We start from the raw sequence: 26198 nt of genomic DNA, 5'->3' as shown, positions 1-26198 counted from the left end.
GCTGTCCGCATCCTACGCACATATGCAGTATTGTATTCGACTGCAAGAGTTGAGCAGAAGTGCATGGATACTGACTCCACTACAGATTTTTTTTCCCTCTGATATCTCAAACGATATGGCAAGGTGTATGTTGAAACCAATATACTGTACAGTAAGATATTGTAGATCACGTTCCAAGTTGACAAAAAAAAAAAAGGGTTCTATATTCGTGGAGATGACAACCGAATATTTTGTTTTGTTTTTGTTTTTGTTTTTTTTAAAACAGTTATAAAATCAATGTCATTTAAGCAAGGCAAAATGTAACATTCAGCTGATGTTCGATAATTTCCCTCAGGGTGTTTATTTTTTTGCCACAAGTTCCTTTTACATTAAAGCATTCTGTTCCATTGCACATCCTTCTTCACAGCCATGCTGCCGACTCAAAAAGTTTCGATACTACACACTACAACTCACATCACGTTCCACAAATTTTGCTAGATATATGTATATGTAGGCGAGCAGGTTTCTGTGTTACAGTGATCATTCAAGAACGACACATCACTAGGCTGACACAATCTGAGCCAACAGAGACGCTTCACAACCAAGTTATCGACAAAATAAAGTTGAAATCAATACGAAAAAATAGAAATTACAAAATTTGAAGGAAAATTCAGTTAGCAAATACACAAAAAGCACCATTCTTTAAGACTTTCAACACTTATTGGCAATGGATGGATATCTTGTACAGTTGACTAATCCTATAAAGAACACACATATGACCCCGCCTGATATTCAGCCCACCACTTTTCTTCAAGACAAATCGAGGGATCGTTCCTCCCATAACAGGCACCACCTGTCCACTCTTCTAAACCAACATCAGGAACATGGGTGATATACATTGCATGAGCATCACAGACTCTTGATGATATCAGCATAATTTACACCAATCAGTGGTACGATATAAGTATAGGCTACAGCACTATTTTTCGACTGACTGACACATTGCATTTGATTTGAAAGGCATGAAGGTACAGTATACATAATAGGGAAGAAGAATAAAATAAAACAGCCATAAGCTAGAATGAATGATTAGGTTGCTTGTTGATATGTATTGAGATGGGAGAAGTAGCTGGGAAGTAAAAAAAAAACACAAACACACAAAAAAAAAAAAACCATTCTTCCTTCTCAGTTCTATTGGAAGATGTCCAAAGCAATCTATCATCAAATTAAATCACATCAAAGGAAAGTCAGAGGGTGCTACCCTTCCACTGTCCAACATCCCCATCGCCCCGCCCCCTACCCCTTCCATCCCTACCCCACTCTCCAAACCTAGAAGGACCTGTCAAAATACGGCTCTTGGTGTTGCCCCCTCCCCCTCCCCCATCTGCCTCCCCCCCCCCCCCCCATCTCTATAAACTTTTTTGTGCAAAGTAAGAATTCCAGATTCTGAAATACATTGTTGCTGATGTTCAGAAAGGCAAAATACTAACCTCAATGGGTTTTGTTATCTCTTTGAGTTATCCAATTTTTGCCAATTCTAAACTTCAAATTTAAATCTCAGAGCAAACAGACTCTTAACAATAAGCATAGCCACATCCACATCACACTCCTTTACAATGGTAATGTAGGAATGCCGAAAGGAAGCACACTGGTCTTGCTTCAGGCAGTAAGGAGTATGGGCTTGTTCCTTTTTCTTTTTAATCTATTTTTTTTTTCCGGGGGATTTATTCTCTAATCTTTAAAGGCTGCTCTGCTCATCAAAAGGAAGTAATCACTGTCATACAAGATATAAGATGCACACACCTGCAGACAAATTCCATACAATTTTACATTTACATCTACATGTAGATCATTACATGGTGCCAAATACAGAGCAGTTTCAACTATTGTATTTGTATTTATGCAGACATCGCATACATGCACACCTGCTCGCTAGTTTGTCTGTCTTATTTTTCTTATTTTTCTACATCACTGTTGTATATTTGCCCATTCAAGATATTTTATACCTATATAATATATATATATATGCTCATACAAGGGCAACTGTTTTTAACATCTGTATTCTTTTTTTCTTTTTTGCATAACATTTCAGAATAGCTGCATCAGACATTACAAAACATCTTAATTATGGCACCACTATAAGATCCAGCTCTAGGGCTTTACTGCCTCAAGAAATGCAGAGTAACACATGAGCAATACCATCCAGCAGTGACCAGCGATATACGAGTATATTACTGTGGAATGATCAGGACACGTTCGAAGTACGCCAGAATGGGGCGTGGCCACATTTTTGAGCAGGCGCTGCACACAGTCACACCATTTTGACAACAAATTACTGAACCACTGATAATTTTTTCTCTCTGTTTCTTTTTTTTTTACAAGAGTGAAGTTCTACGTCCTCACTTTCCTAACGCTGTTACAGATGTTTAAATTGGCTGCCATGGTTACCGTCGCTACTCCCTCTGTATAGCTGCAGAGTGGCTGAGGAAGAGGGAGGAGGGGAAAGGGGCGGAGCGTCGCGGCCATCACATCGGGCCACCGACCTTTGACATCGTGAAGTGCCTGGTGTAGTCGTACTCTATCGTCGGTATCACGGCTTGAACAAACTTGAGGAAAATTAAGAGATAGCTGCAAGACAGTTTACGTCAAGGAAAGCATCTCTTGGGTCTGTCTTCATCTTTGATCTTTCATCTTATTTAAAGGTGGTTACACCCTTAATGCCTTTTGACATGAACATTTATGAGTGAATGGAAATCAATTCATAAGAATATCTTAACACAAACTGTTTGCAAATGGTACATCAGATACATCTGATCATATGTCTGAATGTATAACTAATGTTTGCGTTTTCATTAATAGATCCTGTGCTTAAATAGAAACCAATTCATCTTGCTCAAAAGACATTAAAGCCAGTCATAATAATTTCTTCTTGAATAACAGTTCTAGGGTTCTACTTACACATTTACTTTGATTAAACCACGGACGTGAACAGTCACTCTCCTACCTCTCTGCTTACAAATTTTTCACTTTCCAAAGACTTTTTGTGGAAATACCAATAACCAACTGCTTGGACATTGGGATGGCAAGACACAAAAATTACACCCTCAAAATTTAGGTCAAATTTGCATGTTCTATAACAATATAAACTTCCTATGACGGATCATCATCACAAGTCTTTTTAACACAAGGTTAGTGCTTCTGAAAGAAAAATATCTGGTATGTTCTAAAAAACACTTTAAGCATAACACAGAGGAAAGGTGCTATCTCCATCTATCTCTCTCTCTCTCTCTCTACTACTACTACTACTGCAAACACACAAGCATGCATACATTCATACATACACACAAGAAGACATAAAAATATAATACATTGCATATACCTTCGCAGCACTGGAACCACTACTTTCGGTTTCAGTTCCTTCTTAACCTGTTTCACACTGAATTTTGAAACCCCCTAGACTTAATATACAGGCCACCAGATTCCCGTATAGAACAGGTTAACTGGATTGGAGCGATCATCAGGTAGTCCAAAGAAGGGCATGAAACCGGTGATTGCAATCCCCGTGCTCCCAAGGTACATGCCAGAAATTGCTCTGCTAACAGCATGATATGGCACTGAGCACTTTAACCAGTCTTTGACAAAGTCTTCATCCTAATTTATAAATATAACCAGATAATGATATAGACATATAAAATCTTACATGTGACCGTGCACCACAAAACGAACAAAAAGTCGCATGCAGTGATTTTGTGTGAGAACTGAAAATAGGTGAAATGGGTCAACCTAACCAATCTTGAGTTTTTCCATATTTTCTGAAAGAGCAAGACTTTTTCTATATTATATCAAAGTTTGGGATCATAAAACAAACAGAAACCTTGTGTTTTCAGCAGTTTTTCTCAAACACTTTTTTTGGAATAGTGTGATTAGGTGTTTCTCATAGAACCCTCTTCTCATTTCTTCTAAAGGACAAGTTCACCTTCATAGACATGTGGGTTGAGTGAACGCAGCAATATTAGTAGAACACATCAGTGAGAGTTTGAGGAATATCGGACAATAAGTTCAAAAGTTATGATTTTGTTAAAGTCTCTGCTCAGTCACAGCTGGATGAGAAGACTACTATAGCTTGTGATGTCACATCTGTACAACGGTATAAAGAAAGCATAAAGAAAATTCAACTTATTTTCCCTTTTCTCACATAACAAAAGAACACTCAACTTCTCTCTTTCAGAAGGCAAGGGGAATAATATAATCCTTAACATACACCAGTAACAAGTCCAAGAAATGTGCACCTCATTCAAAAAGTAAAGTTTTGTGAAATTCTCTTTTTATTTTCCTTATATTGTTGTACGCATGTGACATCACACACTGTAGTAGTCTTCTCATCCAGCAGTGATTGCGCACATACTTTAAAAATTCATAACTTTTGAACGGATTGTCGGATTTTCCTCAAAATTTCACTGATGTGTTCTACTAATATTGCTGCATTCACTAAATCCACATGTATATGAAGGTGGACTTGTCCTTTAAATACCCTCCCCACACTCTTCACTTTCAACTCCAACTACTTTTGAAAGAATGATGCTACTGCATTGAAAGTTGGCATTGATCATCTACAGAATGTGTTATGGAGCATGCTCAATTTCAGCTTAATCTGATAATCCCTTCATTGTTGTTGCTCTGGTGGTCAACATCCTGTTTTTTGGATTGGAAGAGGTTCATTATGGTGAAGAATGAATGAAGAAAGTAATCAGTTGTCTCACGATGTGCAAACGTTGAGAGGTTGCGACGTTTCGACTGCGAACTGCTAGTCTTCGTCAGGCAATGAACATAGACATTGCTGCGTGCGGTTTATATAGCCGTGAAGGTGGCCCGGGGCGACCGGGCGCGCGCTATTGTTCGGGTCTACTGAGGCGTGAGCTGGACTGCCATTGGCCGGTGCCGCTGGCCTGCTATTGGTCGAGGTGCTCCTGCATTGTGGTTGGCCGCTGTCAATGGCCAATCACCGGGCGCGGTGCTGCTATTGTTCCCTGCCGTGGCGTCTCGAACCGGTTCAAACCGGTTGGTCGAGTGGCGTCGAATGGCCGATAACCATTCGTCAGGGATGTCAATGCCGCTATCCCTGTTGATGTTGTTCGGGTGTAGACGGATGTGGATAGCTTCCTTGACACGCGTGTGTACCAATGCTTGTCCTGCGCAATGCAGCTAACCTTTTCCCAGTTGGGATGGTGCTCGGATGACCACGCATGTTCGGCGACAGCGGAACTCTCCGTGCGTCCAAGTCAAACATCTCGGCGATGTTCATGCATGCGCTCACCTACAGGTCTACCAGTCTCGCCAATGTAGACCTTGTCGCAGGTAGAGCAAGGAATCTTGTAGACAACTCCATCGCGCCTGTCGGGGAGAACGGGGTCCTTAGGGCGGACCAGTTGGTTACGGATGGTATCGGACTTGAAAACTACGCGAATATCATGCTTCTCCAAACGTCGCCGGAGTGTGTGAGCGATGCTGTCCACATATGGGAGGACCACGGTAGAGTTAAATCGGGCAGGCTTCTCGGAAGTGGTGTGCTTTTTTCCGGGAGGCGCGGTTCACGAACGAAATCGGATAGCCATTCAAAACGAGCGCTGATGAGACATGCTGTTTCTCCGGCGCAGTGCAGTGGGGTTTGGAGACGATGCGTGAAGCTCTCTCGTAGAGACACTTCACAACCCCGCGCTTCACAGACTTTGGATGGTGTGAGTCGTAAGCCAGGTACTGGTCAGTATGCGTGGGCTTTCTGTACACGGTAGTGGTCAAGCGGCCTCCGGTGTCGCGATGTACCAATGTGTCAAGAAAGGCGATGCGCTCGTCACTTTCTGTCTCCATGGTAAAACGGATAGATGGATGTTGCGCGTTCACGTGCTCGAGTAGATCATTGGCAGATGATCTAGCGGTGATGATGAAAGTATCATCAACGTAACGCTTCCACACCCTCGGGGCGCAGTTGGGTGGGCAGGTCTTCAGCGCCTGTTCTTCAAAGAACTCCATGTAGAGGTTCGCGATGACAGCAGAAACGGGACTACCCATGGGTGCTCCTTCCTGCTGTTCGTAGAAATCGCCGTTGTACATGAAATATGTCGAATGCAGCACGAACTTCAACAGATCAACTATCTTGGTCGATGATAGCTGAGTGCGCTGGGGGAGAGTAGCATCGGAGCTAAGTTTGAGAAATGCGGCGTCACATGCGGCGTCAATGGGTACGCTGGTGAACAACGACACCACATCGAATGAGACCATTACTTCATGCTCACCTATGGTCTCACTGCGTAGGAAATCAACAAAGGTCGCGGAGTCGTGAACAGCACGTTCAGAGGAGCCAACCAACGGGATGAGAATGTCAGCGAGAAACTTCGAAATGTCGTAAGCGAACGAGCCAATGCACGAGACTATGGGGCGTAACGGGGTGCCGGGCTTATGGATCTTGGGCAGTCCATAGATCCTGGGCGGTTGCTTCTGCGAAGGTCTTAACCTGCGGTAAACGGCATCGTCTATGTCACCATTCTTATGGAAGTTGCGCAGAATGGTAGAGAGCTTGCGGCAGAGACGATCAGTGGGGTCCTTACTGATAGCGCGGTATGGGCCGGAATCGATCAATTCGGTCATCTTGGCGCGGTAGACATCGGTATCCAGTACAACACTGGCGCGACCTTTGTCAGCTGGCAGAATCGTGATGGAGTCATCTTCCTTGAGCGATTTCAAGGCTTTGCGCATGTCGGGAGTGATGTTTTTTGTTCAATTCATCCCATAGCTAGCATGGCTTGGTAAAGATTAAACGTTTGAATACACCCTGTACTTCAGAGCCTGTTTTCTCAGTTCACACTTTCCAGAGTATGTCCTTTCTTTCCAATATTTAGATAGGTTACGAGAGTCCATATGAATTGAGTTATACATCATTTCAAAGCTTAGAGTCTCCTCTTTTAGAACCTACTCTTAACTAAATTTCCATGTCAGGCAACTTTTTGTTGGTTTTGCGATGCAGGGTCACATATGAATAAATGCTTCAGCATATTACTCTACTACATCTCATCCTTGATGGAATTTTGCAGCGTTGAAAAGGATACAGGTGCACGCCAAGATCACCTCCTCCGTCAGCCACAGTATGGATAATCTTCTTCATGACATCAGCATGCCTGGAATACAGACAGAGAGAGAGTAATATGATCATCGTTATACAAATACTGAATGCTCATGAGTGCAATGGACAGAATACTGTATACGCCATATATTTCGCGAATCCGGAATTCCCAACGATTTCGTGAGCGGTTAAATTCCCGATCGCCGAGTCCTGTACTGAATGGAGAATTGTACACGTGTATGTCACATCCACATCGGGATCAGAGTCAATATTTTCGCGTGTCTTTAATTTCGCGAATAGCACCTGACTTGCGAAATTCACGAAAATAAAAACCTTGCGAAATATTTGGCATACACAGTATTTCACTGAGGAGAAAGAAGCCGAGTTGAATGGTTTAATAATTTCATCTTTCACCAAATGAAATATTCTGTTCATTATGAAGGAATGAAAAACCTCTATTTGTTTCATATAACACCTGAAAATAGATCCTTGTCATTTGATGTTTTATGAATTTAGAAACAAGAAAGAATGTGTGAGATATGAGATCACAAGGGTGCTGAGCGCTATAAGCCAGTGCACTGTCCATCAATGTGCCTGATCACATGCACACTGCAAACACATGTGTTTTACATATACAGTGTGCCGGGCTCTCGGCATGCATGTGAATGGAGCAAATCACATGGATCCAAGATTGCGCGGTAAGTGGAGCCACAATTGCATGAATGACGTAACAGTAAGACGGGGCAAATGGTCAATATCAAACAACCAATCAAATGACAATGATCTATTAGTCTAATTAGCTGTTATTTAATGCCATCTAACTCACATGAGACTGACGAGTGAGGAGTGGAAAGATTCTCTTTGCTAACATAAAGTCTCATCCTGCAGTCAATTAACTATCTTGATTGATATAACACCTAGATAGATCCTTGTCATTTGATTGGTCGTTTGCTATTGATCATTCATAATACTATTACGTCATCGTTCGTGCAATTGTGGGTCCATTTACTATGCAATCTTGTATCCTTATGATTTGCTCCATTGCACGCAGGCGGACAGCCCTGCACATTACGTATGTAAAACGCTTGTATTTGCAGTGTGAGAATGCAACAGCGCGCTAGCGTAAAGCGCTCAGTGAGCACTCTCTCGGTCTCGTATCCCATACATTCTCTCTTGCTTCTAAATTCATAAAACATCAAATGACAAGGATCTATTTCAGGCGTTATATAAAACAAATAATAAGTATTTTTCATACGTGCAATGGACAGAATATTTCATTCGGAGAAAGATGAAATTTTTGTTCCATTCAACTCAGCTGCACCTCATTGAATGTATCATTTCATCTTTCACCTCATGAAATATTCTGTCCGCTGCACTCATAAACATTCATTATTTGTATCAAGACCCAGTAGCATGGGGATACCATGGAGTAGAAAGTCTGGCCCAGCTCTGATATATTCAAGTATCCTAGTGACAAGTTGTGCACAGACTTATTGCTGATTTCTGTGTCATGACACATGCTGCTAAAGAAACACCAATGAAGTCTAACTTCACTGATTAGTGTTCGCTTCGATGCACAAATTCGCTGATGGGCAAATTATACCATAGTAGGCCTGCACTAGTCATGTATTTCAAATGTACCATGAGAGGCAGCAAATTAAGATTGATGCAATTGGGCCACCTTTTCGCTCCATGCTGGTGATGGGTCTTTAGCATCTACCTTGATTTCAACCCGGAGGATTCATGAATTATAGGAGAGGGGGGGTCCGGAGTTTGCTTCTCAAGAAACTACTTTTCTCTATCACGGCATGATGCCCCATATTAGCCCCATCTGTCTCTTACTATTATTGCCAAAGACGAACATAAAATGACCAATAAGCACCCAGCCTTTCCGGCTCAGTGATATTTGACAGACAGCCACGAGCAATTCAGGTGATAAATGGTCTCATTAAGAAAGCACCATCAACAAGGAGACCTCCAGATAATTATCAGACTTTCACATTTGAATAACTATTAATTGGTTATACTGGGTACAGAGTTTCAGAATTTACAGCGCTTGGTATGAGGAATAAGAATGTTTTCAAGGATGTATAACAAATCGCAATGAACAAAGAAGATGACATGGCAGCTTCACCATAAGAATGCATGAGAGGGGCTCAAGGAAGCAGAACAAAAGAAGAAACCATGTAAAAATTCTACACAGGCAAACTTGTTAAAGAAGTGATATTGTAATGGAATTACATTGCTACATTGCTGGAATATGTGAGCCTCCTATGTTATCATCCTTGTTCAGTGTAAATTGTTTTGGGTTTTTCAGAGTATCTGTTTCTCTGCTCACGGACCACAATAAATTCCACAAATCTAAACATGGAGCTGTCGACTTATTTACTACACACGTGAAATTATGAAAATCGTCTGGACTTCCCCTTTAAGGCACTGAACCAATTGTCATACAAATTTTATTGCAACTGCTAGGGAATTCATGCTCCACAAAATTCAAATCTACTGCTGCTGTTGTCCAGTTTCCACGTCACAAGCTGGTCTGAAACATAAAACTTGTTGAACTCTATTTTACTCTGCATTGACTGCAAACTTGATTGCTTATTTCAAGTTGCTGGTAGGAGTGAACTCCAGTAACTTTAAATGCACTCTAAATTTTTACACCTGTGACTTTGTATGGGTACTGGAGATGAGAATACAAGCGAACTTGCCACACCACCATAAGTTTTGTTTTTGTTTTGTTTTTCTTGCTGGTAGGGTGATGAGTCAACACACACACACACACACACACACACAAAACTCACAAAGGGCTTTCTACCTTTGACCTGATGGTTGAAAAAAAAAAAATCTTATTGAGCACTTTGAAACTCTAGTAGGGGCCCGTTTCATAAAACTTGTCATCATTGACAACTGCCACATTTCTATGACAAATTTGCTCTCAGCCAATCAGATGCAAGGATTTCAGTAGCTTGTCACATCTATGACAACTTGTCATTGATGACAAGTTTTATGAAACGGGCCCCTGATCTGATGATAGGGTGTGATTCTGTGTGTAATTTAAACTAGACAGGGAAAATGCTGAGAGCTGAGTCTACAACGACGAAGGAGTGGGAAGAGATAGATAATGACGGTCTATCAATGGAGGAAAGTGATTGGTAGCCATCCATGGGCCACCTTAGAGCAACAACCTATCATGAGTTCTTGGCTGGAGGTGACTTTTGGGTGTGGGATGATAGCTTCGTGACTGCGTATAATCATTAGAATTTCAATTTCAATTCAAATCCATTTCGCATTTCTCAATGAAATAAGAGACCCGCGGGTCTAGCGTTCACCTGAGTATCGCAAGTTCACCTTTCACGCAGTCACTAATCTAAATTATTCACAGCTCTACTAAAATTTGACCAGGCATTCTCAAGTAGAAGATGAAAATGTACAATAAAAAAAAAAAGGGCCCAAATTTTTTTAAGATTCCTTAATTTGGGGAGATTGGGGCCCCCTGGGGCCCCCTGGGTGGGGCATGGTGCCCATTTTGATAAATTGAGATCCTGACCCCCTAGGGATGCTACCTGCCAAGTTTGATGAAAATCCATCATGAGGTTTTCAGGAAGAAGATGAAAATGTACAATTCAGGCCCCCATTCGGACCTTCCCCCCCACCCCCAAGAGGGGCACCCCTGGATCTGCTATGAACAAACTTTAAACTACAGTCATTAATGTACTCACTCATAGTATTATCTTAGCTCTATAACTTCTGATTCTAGAGAAGATTTTTAAAGATTTCTTCATTTTGGGGGGTTTGGGGCCCCCTGGGGGCCCCCTGGGTGGGGCATGGTGCCCATTTTAACAAATTGAGATCCTAACCCCCTAGGGATGCTACCTGCCAAGTTTGGTGAAAATGGGTCATGGGGTTCTCAAGAAGAAGATGAAAATGTACAATTTAGGCCCCATTAGGACCGCTCCCCACCCCCCTCACCTGGGTCCCAAGGGGGGCACCCCTGATTCTGCCATGAACAAACTTGAAACTACAGTCATCAATGTACTAACTCATAGTATTAACTTAGCTCTATCACTTCTGGTTCTAGAGAAGAAGATTTTTACAGATTCCTTAATTTTGTGGGGTTTGGGCCCCCCTGGGGGCCCCCTGGGTGGGGCATGGTGCCCATTTTAACAAATTGAGTTCCTAACCCCCTAGGGATGCTACCTGTTAAGTTTGATGGAAATCGGTCTTGGGGTTTTCAAGAAGAAGATGAAAATGTAAAAAGTTTACGCACGACGGACGACGCACGACGCACGACGGACGCCGGACGAAGGGCGATCGCAATAGCTCACTTGAGCCTTTGGCTCAGGTGAGTTAAAAAATGCATAAAATGTAGCAAAATGAAATGGTACATGATATCTAGCTAGAATGTACAATGAAATATTTCTAACACAGAACATGGCAGCCAATATATCAAAGTCTAAATCTGAGTAAAAATGCTAGAAAAATATGATGGTACCTACTCACAAGGAGGCTATTTATCATTATGGTGAAGTAAAAAAAAACAAACAAACAAACAAACAAACAAAAACAAAACAAAACAAAACAAAACAAAACAAAAAAAAAACGGAATCTGGGGCTGGAGAATTTAGATAGACAAAAGAATTCAAATCTAGTTCACAGTACATAGAAAAGGAGGTCATACTGTGGCTGGTGGGGAAAAGTCTGAATTTACAAGTACATGCCATACTTGACCTATGACCTAATATTGCTAGCACGTAGGTTGTAAACTTGAGTACTTTTGAAGTGCACTCTGCTACGCTTCACCTATGAGCTTTTAATGAGCTGACAATTGTGAAAAAAGTACCAGCACTTGAAAAATCAGTGTCCATCTCATGTTATTCTTCTATTATTGAAACAAAGGTTCCCTGTTTTCCTTACCTGCACGGATGCACCGAACACATAGTCTGCGGTAGATTTGGGTGGGATTCCATCGTGACGGTCTTCTTGACGTGGTCTTGACTGATGTCCTCGTACATCTGCTCCACGGTCAGCGGTTTTCGATGCTGCACAGAAAAATGACAATCCAAATAGACAGTTTCTGCTACGTACTAAATTTCAAGGATGCTTCTCTTCCTACAGCCTTGTATCAAATCATTCTATTCACCTGCTCCCTCTTAGTAAGTTCCTTAGACCCCGTTTACAGTGCGAGGCTCGAGCCCAGCCCCGCTTCAGTGTAAACGCGCAAAAGGCCAAATGCGGGGCCAAAATTGGCCTCGCATTTGGCCTCGCTCTGGAGGTGGTCTCGAGCCCGGCCTCTTCTTGGTGTAAACGCAAACTGGGCCAAATGCGCGGCCAATTTTAGTCTGGCTTCCAGACCCTCTGCCCGTACTATTTCGCTATTCAGGATATTAACCCCCTCAACGTCGAAAGCTAGTATAGTTTAAGCTGGTTTTGTCCTGCAAAAGATTTTTCCTTCGGCAAAGGCCTTTGCCCGAACGGCGACTTTGTCGCCACGGAATCCAGTTGGCAAAGGGTCTGAAAACCAGACTATACCAAATTGCGTTTGTATACAAGCAGAGCGCCACTACGACAAAATATTGAAAGGTTTGAATTAAAAGCGCGGCCGAGCCCAGCAGTGTAAACGGACAAAATTGCGAGGCTCGGCCGCGGCTCGGCCACGGCCGAGCCCGGCCCCGCACTGTAAACGGGGTCTATGGCAGGAATTCACTTAGCATTCATCAGTGGTTGCTAGGTAAGGCAAGCCTCCAGCAAGCTTTGTGCTTGTTCATTCATTCATTCATTCATATATTTCTTTATTTATCTTTTCATTCATTTATCTATTTATTTTTTCTTTTTTGTGAACTAAACATGCATAGGATTTGAATACATTAAAGACTTGGTCTGATAGAGTCAATATTGCTTACTCTTTCTCTCTTAATTGCTCTATCTATCCAACTATCTATCTATCTATCTATCTATCTATCTATCTATCTATCTATCTATCTGCATCTACTGCAAAAAGATTAGCCACTGGCCAGACATAACCTCTCCATGAAAAATGATATATTATCTAATCCTTCATGACACTAAAAGATGCATTTGGTTTGAAATTCACAACAGAGTCAATCCTACAACGATCTATTTGTAATCATCATTTTCCTCCCAGCCACAGCAGAGGGGCGGTTCACATGTCAAAAATTGACCAGTCTCAAACAGATGCAAAGTGTCATTAACTTGTACCAATGTGACCAGTTTCACACTGAAACTAATACCTGATCTAATCTCGCGCCAATAACTCCTTACTTCTCACCTCGTCATACCCATACAGCCATAGTCTCGGCGTCTGGTAGTATTTGTCGTACGTGATGTTCAGGTCGTACGTCCTGGTCTGCACGATTTCCCCTCCTGCGCCAGCCACGTCGGATCCAGCCCCCGGTAGCTTGCTGGTATCTAACGTCGCCTGCAAAATGAAAAGACGTTACGGTGTCACCTCTTTTGTTCACATTGGAATGACTGCTCTGCATCTTTTGCACTACCGCACACTCACTCATTCTTTGTCTACTTGAGTACCACCATCATCAATTTCTAGTGACACAACATTGAAGTCTACAGAAACTGCACGGAGCCAGTCAGTGGTTGGAATAGACAGTTCAAGATGAGTTGCCGTTTGACTTGAGCTCTTCAGGGTGTTACACAACTTTATTTTACCACTTGCCTAGTCGGGCAAGCAGATTTTCAAATTTGCTGCAAAACACTTGTCCGAACATTAATTTTACTTGCCCGAAAAGAAAGTCCAAAATATAAGGAAATAATACTGAAAATCATGTGTAAGTCACGGGCTTCATAAAAAACACAGTCATTTGAATAAACAGCACACTTTGATTCGCAGGCTTAAACACAATGGAGTAACAAATTTGGTCTGATCACATGCTGCCATTGCATTGCACTGAGGCTTCTTCATTAAGTGTTGGAAAGTTGCTGAAATTAAATATAAAGTGTGTGTGCTTCACTAATAAAACAGTCATTATCTTTAGGCTTCTGGACTGTATGGTTGACTTTGTGGGTTTGTGTGTGGGGGGGGGGGGATAAGTAAAAAAAAAAAAAAAAAAAAAAAAAAAAATGGCTTCAAAGCTGTTTGCTTGTCCAATTCGGGCATTCATTTGGTCTCATTGTTCAAAAAAACTTGCCCAAATTTGCTTTTCACTTGGCCCGGGCAATCGGGCAAGTGCTTATGTAGCACCCTGCTCTTGAAGCCACCATGTCCAGTGGTCATTTTTGCTACAGATAGGTACACCTTGTTTACATCGAATAGGCAGCTCTGAACTTTACTGCATATTCTACACTGATTAAATAAATTGTTCAAATGTATTAAATCTGCAAAAAGTCCGAGAAAATCAAAATTCAAATGAAATTATATCAGCTAATATATTGAAATGACCTCTGAAATATAGAAAACATAATTTTCACTTCTTACCGTTACAATGAGAATATCGAAGCTGAATAAAACACTGAAGTCCTACCAAAATTTAACTACTAGACTGAAATTTGATCAAGTAGATATCATCCCTAGTCTGCTATACTACAAGAAAGTCAGAAGAGAGCACAATTTAGTAGTGATGTATCAAGTGTTTGACATTCAATATGCCAAATTACCTGAAACTTTGAAATGGGTGTGAAGAGAGAAAAAAGGCCTCAAATTTAGTCAAACCAAAATTACATACAAATGCATACAAAACATTGCATCTATATGCTCTACATAACATTCAGTTCATCCAGATGATATTCACAACCATGACACACAGAAACAAAATATTTAAACAATCTTAATTTTTACATCCACAGCAATTACAGACTGATTGATATAGGTGCGGAATGCTCATGTAAATTATATGTACCAGTATGTAGAATGTGTTTGATTCTAAATACAAAAAGATATGCCACGTCATTGCAGTCTTTTAGTGGCTGTCCACAAATAAATTAAAGTAGGAGAATTTCACTCACAGTATCCTCTGCTTCGAGCATTCCACTCTCCTGATATGCTGAAATGGATGAAAGGAGATTGGTGGAAACAAAGAGATAAGTCTAGGAAAAAAAAAAATCTTACAAGGCTATACACTACACTCAACAATCATGTGCAACTTCACTCGGTGTTCTGCTACACTAGTGCACAATTGGAAGGGGGGGGGGGGGGTTGCAGATAAACTTACTGCAACACCCATTGACCAGAAACATTCATGACATGAAACTTTCCAAGATAGGAGCCGACAGCCTTTCCCAGAATGAAACTTTTGTGAATCGAAACCAGCGATCAATGCACTGTGTAGAGAAACACCTCCGCAAATCTTGGCTCATGAAATGTGCGAAAGTTTTATGCACACACAAAAAATCTGATTTTACAGTATTAGGTAATTAAATCTGCTTAATATTAGTAGTCCTTGTGTACACTATGCATTAAAGAAAGAAAAGAGACTAATCGTCGGATGAGAGTGAGAAGGGCGTTACGTTGCCACTAAATCCATAGTGTTCCAGGCAACCTAACGCCCTTCTCATTCTCAGCCGACAAGTTAGTGTAATCATCAGTTCCAAAGAAGCACTTTAATTAGAGGCAGAAAGATAATCAACGATCATGGAATATAATGTATGCTTCATCGTCCTAAGACTGCCATATTAATGGAGTCCATAGAGTATTATGCAAATCTAAACTAACAGAATGTCAATCAAGGAAGTTTCTGCTTCATTATTTGAAGAATTTCATGGCAAAAAGTGTTAACTCCATCCTTGTCAAGTTGAGATATTTGCGATGAAACCTGCCAAAACACAAAGGAAATAATAAAGTATGGGGCATTTTTAATCATAACTTCACAAATATTCCTTTTCTTGCAAAAAGTATCAGTGGAGAGGTTTTATTTTGCTCCGAGGATGGACTTACTTTAAAATGTTTGAAAATGGCACTTAGCCCATTTTGCAATCAAACTCTTCATTTGCTGCCATGCCCATCACTATACCAATATACTAAAACAACAAGTACCCTACACTGTCCCACACATTCCACTGTCCCAAAGCGTATTTTCATCAGATCTTCAATGCAATGAAACATGATAACAGTTGCAGATGTAACTTTATTCCACAAAAAAAAAGGTTCCTGTGAGGGCAAAGTATACTGTAAAAGTGGAAATTTTTGCAGTGTTGAAATTTTCGCGCAACCAGACACTAGCGCGAAAATAAAGTGTGCAAATATTATTGCTTGCCATGTGTTCCAGTAGTCTTGATTCCGTGGAATTAAAAACACGCGAAACTCCTCTTACCCGGCCAAGCGTGAAAAATTAGTCGCTCAAAAATATCCACTTTCACAGTATTTGCCTGTTGTGATATTTGCTGACCTCTAAGTCACTTCATCATTCCTAGCGAGAGGAAAAAAAAAAAAAGCATTCGCAGCTCTCAACCCTTTGTGTGCTGTGAGTGTATATTAGCACAGAAAACCAGATAACATTATACGCACTGTCCCAAAGTCCCTGGCACAGAAAGGGCTAGATACCTTCCATGTCTTCAGCCTCTTCATCGTCGTCCTCGTCGTCGTCGTCGTCACCTCCCCCGGCCGAGATCTCCGCCTTGGGTTCGAGGGTCATTTCTGCCGGTTTGTCTGCCGCACTATTTGCATCTGGACAGAAAGCAAAACATGGCGTGCGAATGATTACTCGAAACCAAACATCATGTATTCTCACCTAGTAAAGCCTAGAAACCACAGGCTTTCATAAAAGATTTCAAACCCAGACGTGAAACAAAGCCACTTAGGAATGAGTAAATTCTGTACTTTAGAAATAGCATCCTTGAAGTGGTTTTAAAGACAACATAAAACTCAGGGGCAGTTCAGCACTAGAAAAATACAATATATCACTGAGTACCTCATAAATGTCAAATACATACTCCCAACAGTTCTCAATGATGGCCATGAATGCATTTTTGATGAACTTATGAACATATCCTACTGGATATGAACATATCCAACTGGCTTTCATGTTCTATAACCTAATATATCTCAAATACTTCCAAAGATCCCATTTCCACTGCAATCCATTTAACTTTCTAATAATGACAGCACTTGATACAAAGCACATCTTCTAATGGATACCAAAGGCTCTTTCTTCGTGGTCACTTCTTCTCATGAATAAATCACGCTTCTGAACACTCTGGGCTGGTTTTCTCACGTCTACAATCCCTGCTGCTTTTCAATTCAGTAAAACTTTGATTAATGCTGTAAAACATTGTCATTTCACTTGCACCGTAGATTTCTCTGTCATCTACGTCTGCCTTTGCTGAACACCCATGACCTGTACTCACAACACCCCATGCCCAGTGCCCCATATCACAAAAAGTTGATATGATAGCAAGTCTTGTTGGAATGGCAATTGTCATGGTAATGACAAGAGTCCAGCTTCCCGATTGGCTGTCGCAATTGGAAGTTGCCATTCCAACAAGAGTGGCCATCCTAACATCTTTTATGAAATGGGGCCCAGATGATGCCCTCTCTACAGTACCTGCATTGTGGTGTGTGTCTACCCATCCTCCATCCTCGTCATTCTCCTCGATGATAGCCTCGTTCTCCTCCTGGTATTCCATCTGCTTGCATCGCTTGGTGCAGGGGACTGCAACAGACCAGGGAAAGGAGGAAACACGTCAGTTCTACTGCGATGCTCAAATACAGTCACACCTTAATTACTGTATACGCCATATATTTCGCGAGTCTAAATTTTTGCAAATCCGGACGTCCTGACAATTTCGCGAGTGGTTAAGTTTGCGATCTTCGAGTCGTGTACTGAACGGAGAAATGTGTACGCGTACGTCACATTCACATCAGCATCAGAGTCAATAATTTCACATGTTTTTAATTTCGCAAATAGCAGCTGACTCGCGAGTCATTACAGACGGGTAGCTGTTGTAGGCAGGTTTGATACCGTAGACATTGTAATGGATATTTTCACAGTCCCATATGATTTTACGTGTACCATGATAATATATATTTATAAGCCAGTTACAGGTGCAAAAAAAACAACAAATATTTCAAGGCCACTGTTCTGAAAACCAAAGCACTTTCTGGATATCACAACATGTTTATTTTCAACCAAGAAATGTAATTTGCATTGTGTCGCCCTTTCACTTTTATTATTCTTATTTCTGTGCATATACAGCAGTATGTGTATGCAGGAATGCAGGAAAATAAATGGAATATGCAGGAAACAAATGAAATGAAAAATGAAATGAGGTCACATGTTTCTATCATTATTTTTATCTTTCACTTAATTACATCATGTGAGAATTTAGCTAAGTTGGATGAATGCATTAAGGACACTAAAATAGAAAAATTTTTCACACTTAGTCATGTGAACTTTACAAGGTCATTGGGTCTGCTAGCCCTGAAGATGGCAGTTGGGGGTTATATGAGGCCCTGTGATTAGGCTCTAGGGTTACAAAGGTACTGAGATGGGCAGCCAGGGCAGGAAGCCCTGGAAAGGGTTATTAAGTCATATTCTTTTTTACAGGGGAAATCCAGTCCAAATGTAAGTTAGTCTGATAGGAAAGATTATATACCTCATAAGTGAGATTCTTATCACTGATTGGTCATGAGTATATCATGTGACATGGTGTAGTTCCGTCTATCTTGCCTTAGGGTTTCAGGTTTAATGATAATAAGCCAAAACCCTCGTGATAGTAAGGCAAAACCCTCGTGATAGAAAGTCAAAACCCTCATGATAGAATTCGTAAACCCTCCGTGACTTTTGCACACATAACAAGTACATAACATAGACTTCGCGCGCGGTGTCTGCACCCCCTCCGCGGACGTTCAATGTAATACTAGTACGTGCATCGTACAACACATGCACAATCATCACACCCGCTAGTTAGCGCACAGCAGGCATGTTTCAACATGGCATGGTGAGTGCTCCTCCGAGCTCCGTGATTTGAAGTGAGTTGAATGCGGCGCGGAGCCGGAGGATTTGGAGCAATTGCTAGAACTTTTCTTTAGGATTCGTAGGATCCTGAAGCAGAGACAACGTACAATGTTGGAATTTCAAATATTGAATTAAAACACGAGCAACGGGAAGCTGGATAATAACATACTGTAATCTTCTGTCAAGATTTTATGCAGGAGCTCGCAGAAGGCCGTGTGAGTACTGGGTAGTCTACGAAATGTACGAAAACCATGCAAGCGAGCGCTGTGGCCTGTAACGTTGTGGTAGGGCTAGGCCTAACGTTAGAATCGACTACTGTAGGTCTATCTCGTATTTGACTAGCCCCAGATCTTGATATAGCTAGTTAATATAGTTAGACCTAGTCTTAAACGATGAGGTATATAAAACAAATATTAACTGCTCTGTATTCGGATGGTGGTGGAAATTATCACTCCCTCGGTGCTTTTCATACCGACCCTTCTATCACCTCGGCTAACGCCTCGGGGTGATAGAAGGGTCGGTATGAAAAGCACCGTGGGAATGATAATTTCCACCATCATCCTCATGAGCAGTCAATATTTGTATACTAGAATTTTATGAGTTCAACAATAAACTTTTGATAAAAATTGGATGAAAAATAAGGAAATTATGACATTTTGAAGTTTCGCTATTTGGGGGGGGGGAAACAGTTCTTGAACAGTCAATATATATGCAAATGGCACAGTCAGCATGTCATCCCCTCACAACTTGCCATTTAGTTTATAAATAAAATTTTGAAATTTCCCTTTTTTCATTCAAATGAAATTATGTCCGAGGCTAAAATCATTGTATCCACGTATCTAACTGATCACTATTCTGAAGTTATTCAACAAGGAATAACATCATGTTTCAAACTTCAATGACAGAAACATTGAATTTTCGTCATTTTTTTGTACACGATCAATGGAAAATTGTGAGGGTATGACATAGTTAGCTCACTCATTTGCATATTCATGTCCACTGTACAAGAACTGTTTTGCAGAAATTCACAAAACTTCAAAATGTCATAACTTCCTTATTTTTCATCCAATTTCAGTCAAATTTTTACCATTGCACTCGTAATATTTTACTCTTTCTTATCAGACTAACTTATATTTTGGACTGGATTTCACCTTTAACAGTGTGGAATGTCAAACTGATTTGACACTTTCTGCAGGATTAGGCGGGGGGGGGGGGGGGGGGGGGAGGGGGAGGAGAGGGAGAGGAGAAGATGGTATAATGATGGCAAAAGGAACAATTGATTTAAAACATGGCCGGCGGAACCGTGGTAGCCATGGGGGCTCAGGCCCCCACACTTTTTGTGCACCATATAAAGGAATACATAAGGTGTCATCACTTTGGGCCCCCACACTTTTTTTAACCCAGAAGACACGTAAGTGGTACTAAAAGGATAGAGATCTTGAAGTGTGAGCGCGGTAAGGTTATGTTTTTCCACTGAAGACCTTTTTTGGGGGGGTTTGTCAGCTGAAGAAACCCTGAAATGGAAGGGGAGAGATGAGCTGAGGACCTTTTTTTTTGTTTTGTTTTGTTTTTATTTTTTTATTTTTTTATTTTTTGCTTGTTAGCTCATAAAACCCGGAAGTGGGCCCCCACACTTTTGAAAACGTTCCGCCGGCCCTGTCAAAGATATACACACCATTCCTTGTGAGTAAAAATTGCTTCTCATCCGGAAGGTAGTGTTTCTTCTTGCCCGGATCGCCAGGGCTCCATGACCACGTTGGGCAGCTGTGGACCAGATGGTCGCCGGCGGCAACAAACTCCTCTGGTGTGAGAACACCAGTCTCTTTGAACTTTGATTCCTGGGGAGGGAGGAGGCAAGAACAAGAAGACATTTGATGATGAATAAGAGTATGCTGTAACCAATAGCAATCTTCTTCTTCTTGAGTTGGTACGCAAGTCTCTTGAAAAGTACACCCCCATAATCACTAGGGGAAAAGCTTGGATAGTGTTTCATAATCTTACATTGTATAGCCTTTATTCTGCCATATAGATGAGCTTCCCTAATGAGACATTTATCATTGTGAGCTCCTTTGTGGAGACATGTTATATGCATTTAAAGAATAACAACATTTGACAATTCTACTCTATGTAAGACACACTAACAATGAATAACAGCACACTGCATGCAGAGCTGTTTATGCACATCAGTATGTGACACATGCTGATACAGTTTTCCGTTGTTTTACAGACTAGTATGTCAACTATCAACATTCAAACACAAAATGCAGGCTCTGGATCAGAGTAGTTTAAAGGGATGGTACAGTATTGGTGAAGATGAGAATTGGGCTTTTAACTTTTTGCGAGATACCAAGAAGAGCATACCATTTTACGAGGAATTCAAATAAACTTTGAATTCCTCATAAAATGGTATGCTCTGTACTATTTTATAAATGTTTTGAAGTGTGATGAAAATCGGGTTTGGAATGACTGAAACATCCAAAAAACAAAGTAAAACAAAGCGATCGTAATATAAAGTGTGGGTCCCACACTTATTAGAATTGCTCTGTTTCGGATATCTCAGCCATTTCAAAACCAATTCTCATCAAATAAACGTTGAATTCCTCATGGAATTACATGCTCTTTCATATTTCATAAGAGGTTTCTCATTATCACACCAAAAAATGTTAGAAACCTGAAATTAGGTCTCAACCAAAACTATACAATCCCTTTAATACTGTTGACCAAGTTCTTTCGAATCAACTGATCTACTTGAAGACTACTGATGGATTTTAATCATGCAAGGTTTGTCAGTAAGCATCCTCAAGGCAGAAACTTGATGAGGCAAACAGTGCGCAGTAGTTAAGTCTTAAGATCAATTTGAGTAGAGTGGTTACTATCAGAGATGTATATAATGTACAGCTGTCATCTTTATGATGTTGTTAAGTAGTCAGTATATTCTATTTTTACACTTCCACCTATTGTGTGTCATAAAAGAGTCAGATTATAATAAGCCCACTATATACATGTAGCTACATTCTGTTAAACATTCCAAAGATTTAAAATTAAACATTTAACATTAAACATTACAGAGATGTAAAAGTAGAAGTTTTCGTGGTGTTGAAATTTTCACGCAACCAGAAATTAGCGCAGAAATAAAAGCATGTGAATACTTTTGCTTGCCATATGTTCCTGTGCGTGATGTCTTCATTTTGCAGAATCATAAACATGCGAAACTCTTCTGACCCGGCCAAGCGTGAAAAATTAGTCACACGAAAAAATCCACTTTTACAGTAATAGTGTGCATTTCATTACAATGTACTTTTTTGAGAAAAGAGTTCAGACTACTTTCCATGTAATATCACCAATGTCCCATTACTGTATACGCCATATATTTCGCGAGTATAAATTTTCGCGAATCGGGAATTCCCGAATCGGGAATTCCCGACGATTTCGCGAGTGGTAAAATTCACGATTGTGGAGTCCAGTACTAAACAGAGAAGTGTACGCGCGTACGTCACATTCACATATGGGATCAAAGTCAATATTGTTGCATGTCTTTAATTTCGCGAATAGCACCTGATTCGCGAAATTCGCAAAAATAAAAACCTCGCGAAATATTTGGCGTATACAGTACGTGTCAAACGGTAGCCACTTCCATATGAATGAAGTGAATACCAACAATAGAAAGTGGTGACAACATCCTTCACTTTCATCCTTTCTTTCTTAATTCCTCATTTCCTTTTTCGCTTTCTCTTCCTCAGAGTCTATACCTCCAGCTACATTTTTTTTCTTTTACTGTTAATCTATTGTACATAATAATATTACACCATACAAATTCCATTCATAGCTATTTGAGTATTTCAATAAAAGACTCTTAACTTAATGATAAATTTAATGAAATTAATCTATAGACATTGATTTCTTTTTTATCTTTTTTTTTTATAAGGGACCTATTTCTTACTGATTATAAATTCCAACACTTTATGCAATCATAGTCTGACCTAAATTTTCAACCTTGATAATGTCCGCATGCGCTTTCACAAAGATACTCCTTTTTGCCATATCACAGCCGAGCAACAAATTCTACTGGCCTCACAACTGACACCCAGTTTGTCTGACAGAGAATTTTTTTTTTCTTTCAAAACAAGTGTACATACAGTTCTCTTATCATTCATGTACGTGCTTGTATCTCACTTGAAACTCATGGAGCAATGATCAAACTCTAGGAGAGAAAGAAAATACGAGGTGGCATCAATAAAGCAAGTTTGAAATATCATCAAGAGCAATAAACTCTTTGTGCGTGAAAGGTACTAACTCTTTGACCTTTGCACCCTGAAGAGAAAAGGACATGAATGCAGGGATGACGATGGTTAAATTCTCACACGCTTATCGATGCCTTTCAAACGACAACATGAGCTTCAACTCAACTTTCCATGCAGACTTGGTAAACACTTTCACTTTTAACATCTTGGCGATAAATGGTGAGCTCTTACAGTTAATGTGTGACTAAGAGAAACTGTTTACAACAGATGAACACATGAGGAGTTGCTGTAGCCCAGTGGATAAGACTGCAGACTCTAAGTCATGAGGTCCCTGGTTCAAGTCCCCGTAGCTATAATAGGTTGTTTCCTCAGGCAAGGTACTACTGTAAAACCAGAAATGTTTATATGCATTTACTGTAATTCAATTTTTAATTATCAAATTGGACATGAAAGTTCTTTATCTACAAATGTACACTATGAATGCACTGAATACCAGTGGCAATCTATGAAAATTTCATGCTGTGAAAAAGGCTGTTGGCTCCAATTTGCAAAAATTTCATGCTGCACAAATATCTTCCTTTACAGTGTCAATGCACATGTACACTGTATACTACTTGTGTAAATAGATACTTCTAAACACTCCAATACATTTGAACCAAATCAACCAACAGAAAGTGTTGATACAATGACATCAATTTTCAGGTCATCACTCAAAACATGAGCAATTGCAGGGTACCCGGTCTGCACTTGTAATCTGAAACTGAAGTTACTCATTATGCGAGGAATCTTTCAAGGAACTGAGAGCAAAAAAATCAATGTTCAATGTGTTTTAAAATGATTTACGGCAAGTTGAATGAAGTCAGATGAGAAATACAGAACTCTCTTAATATAAATTGTACAAGACAACAGTCCCTATGGCCCTAATCGTACAAGACCACAGTCAGACAGACATCTGGACAGACAGACAGAAACACATACACACAAGCATTTCTCAAATGAACCAACTTCTTTCAACTTGCTGCAATCGTTGCTTCCCCCATCAAGTCCCCGTCTGCATTAGATGGCTTACTTCAGTCCTATGTAGATTGTGCAGGGCAGCATACATCGCCGCAATCCCTCTCAAAGAGTGACTCATGAACGAGTTCGTTTTGAGGGACAATTTGAAAGTCATATTCATAGTCATAGTCGATATTGATGTTTCTGACAACCGATTTGGTTCAAGTTCACACGAGTAAATGGAAATATGCTAACGACATGTAACGTTACAGTAAACAACCTATTCAATATCCTGTGATTTTGGTGCAAATTTGGTTCAGTGAGATGCGTGGTGGGTCTAGGGCCTACATGAAAGGACATCAGCGGCCTAGCAGTTGAGCAGTGTACTGGTGTATGGGGATAATAATTATCGATTATGCACCCTGTTCTTTGGCCGCTTGGGATGAATGAATGAAGCAGGATCTTCAACATGCATCATGCACGAGTTGCAGTTTACGGCTCTCTCTCTCCTCATATGCAGGTACACACAGGCACGACAGGAGAAGGACCCCCATATTTTTATGTCCCATCCGACCAAGGGACAGGGACAATAACAAGGGTGTTTTGCCATACGGTTAAACACTAGGGCCTAGGGCCTACAGCTACTGAATTAGATCCCAACTTATAAATTTAGTCTATGTTAACACACAACATTACAAAGCATATTTTACAAATTTTGTGACTGTTGAGGAGTGTTGTGTTAGACTTAACACCACCCACACCGTTAGAATCACTTCTTTAGCCTAAACTGTCTACTCAGGATCTACCCAAATTTATCAAATTCCCAAAGAAATTTCCAGATAAAGACAAAGTCCCTCATTACGTAGGGTAGTCCTACTACTGACAGAAACTCTAGCGAGAGTCAACACGGCTACATACAGCGTGCATGCAGGGTATACGAGACCCTCACAGAGCAATCACGCCCACATTCGGTGGCCACTTGCAATTGATTTGGTCCAAGAAAGTCAACTCACACATACATACACGTACACGTACATTCACGGTTGTTGTTTTGATCGGAGATAGCGACACTCACCTTCAAAACAGGTGTTAAAAACTCGGCCACACCAAGGCCTATGCCTTTCATGTTATTTATCACGTTCTGCATGCTGTCATTTATCCCTCAGATCACTCAGCGATCAACCCAGTGGTCTCACAATTCGTAAAATTTCAGACAAATTCACAGATAAATGACAGATAACACAGTATCCCGTGTACACTATACGTACGGTGCAAACCTTGACCTGGCCCGGAAGCGGAAATCGTGAATGTCATCATGACGCGTTCTGTTTCGCAGATGGCGTTTTACCATTCATTGCGAAGTGGACTCTAAAGGGCCGTTCACACTGGAGCGGTTTTGCGGCAGCGGCAGCGGCAGCGGTTTGCCGCTAAACTCTGCCGCAGCGGCAACGCTGTTCACACTGGAGCGGTCTGCCGCTTGTAATATGCAAATCAAATTGTTTCCCTTTGCACCTGCAGTTTTCTAGTAATCAATTACATAATATGCACATGTATACCGTGAATACATCACCTGGGCCTGAGAATTAACAAAATCCCTTTTCCAAAATGAAACATACAATCAAGGGAATCAAGGATTCGTAACATGCAAGAAGACTATTGGGCAATCAGTACTGGAATCTCAGCTTTTCAATTTTTTACAAACATAAACAAAACACTTTTAACACGGACTGTTCAATGAAACTGCAAAATATTCATTGTGTTACCGATACTTGTATGCACGTAGAAATGATTGCATCGGACGACTGACATATATACTGAGAAGGCCGTACATAAAAGGTGTACATCTAACAACTTAATATCTCAAAATATAATATGCGAAGGTGACATTTTATGTGTTTTTTATGTGTTTTTTTTTTAAATACCAAATTACTCAGCATCCGC

The 26198-nt window shown here is 40.7% G+C and overlaps 1 protein-coding gene across 1 annotated transcript; it reads right to left on the bottom strand.

Annotated features, from left to right (window-relative positions):
- Positions 1-1402: 1402 nt before the first annotated feature.
- On the bottom strand, positions 1403-25511 carry LOC140244221 (ubiquitin-like-conjugating enzyme ATG3). Its single transcript, XM_072323857.1, has 9 exons — positions 25333-25511; positions 20696-20858; positions 17608-17715; positions 16608-16730; positions 15074-15111; positions 13383-13532; positions 12011-12135; positions 7080-7148; positions 1403-2607 (listed from the first exon to the last, which is right to left on the bottom strand). The coding sequence occupies exons 1-9, from the start codon at positions 25402-25404 to the stop codon at positions 2505-2507; spliced, it is 951 nt and encodes a 316-aa protein (XP_072179958.1). The 5' UTR covers positions 25405-25511; the 3' UTR covers positions 1403-2504.
- Positions 25512-26198: the final 687 nt, after the last annotated feature.

This window comes from Diadema setosum, chromosome 21 (genome assembly GCF_964275005.1).
Source record: "Diadema setosum chromosome 21, eeDiaSeto1, whole genome shotgun sequence".
Classification (NCBI taxonomy): Eukaryota; Metazoa; Echinodermata; class Echinoidea; order Diadematoida; family Diadematidae; genus Diadema; species Diadema setosum.
This window is presented reverse-complemented; position numbering and strand designations above follow the sequence as displayed.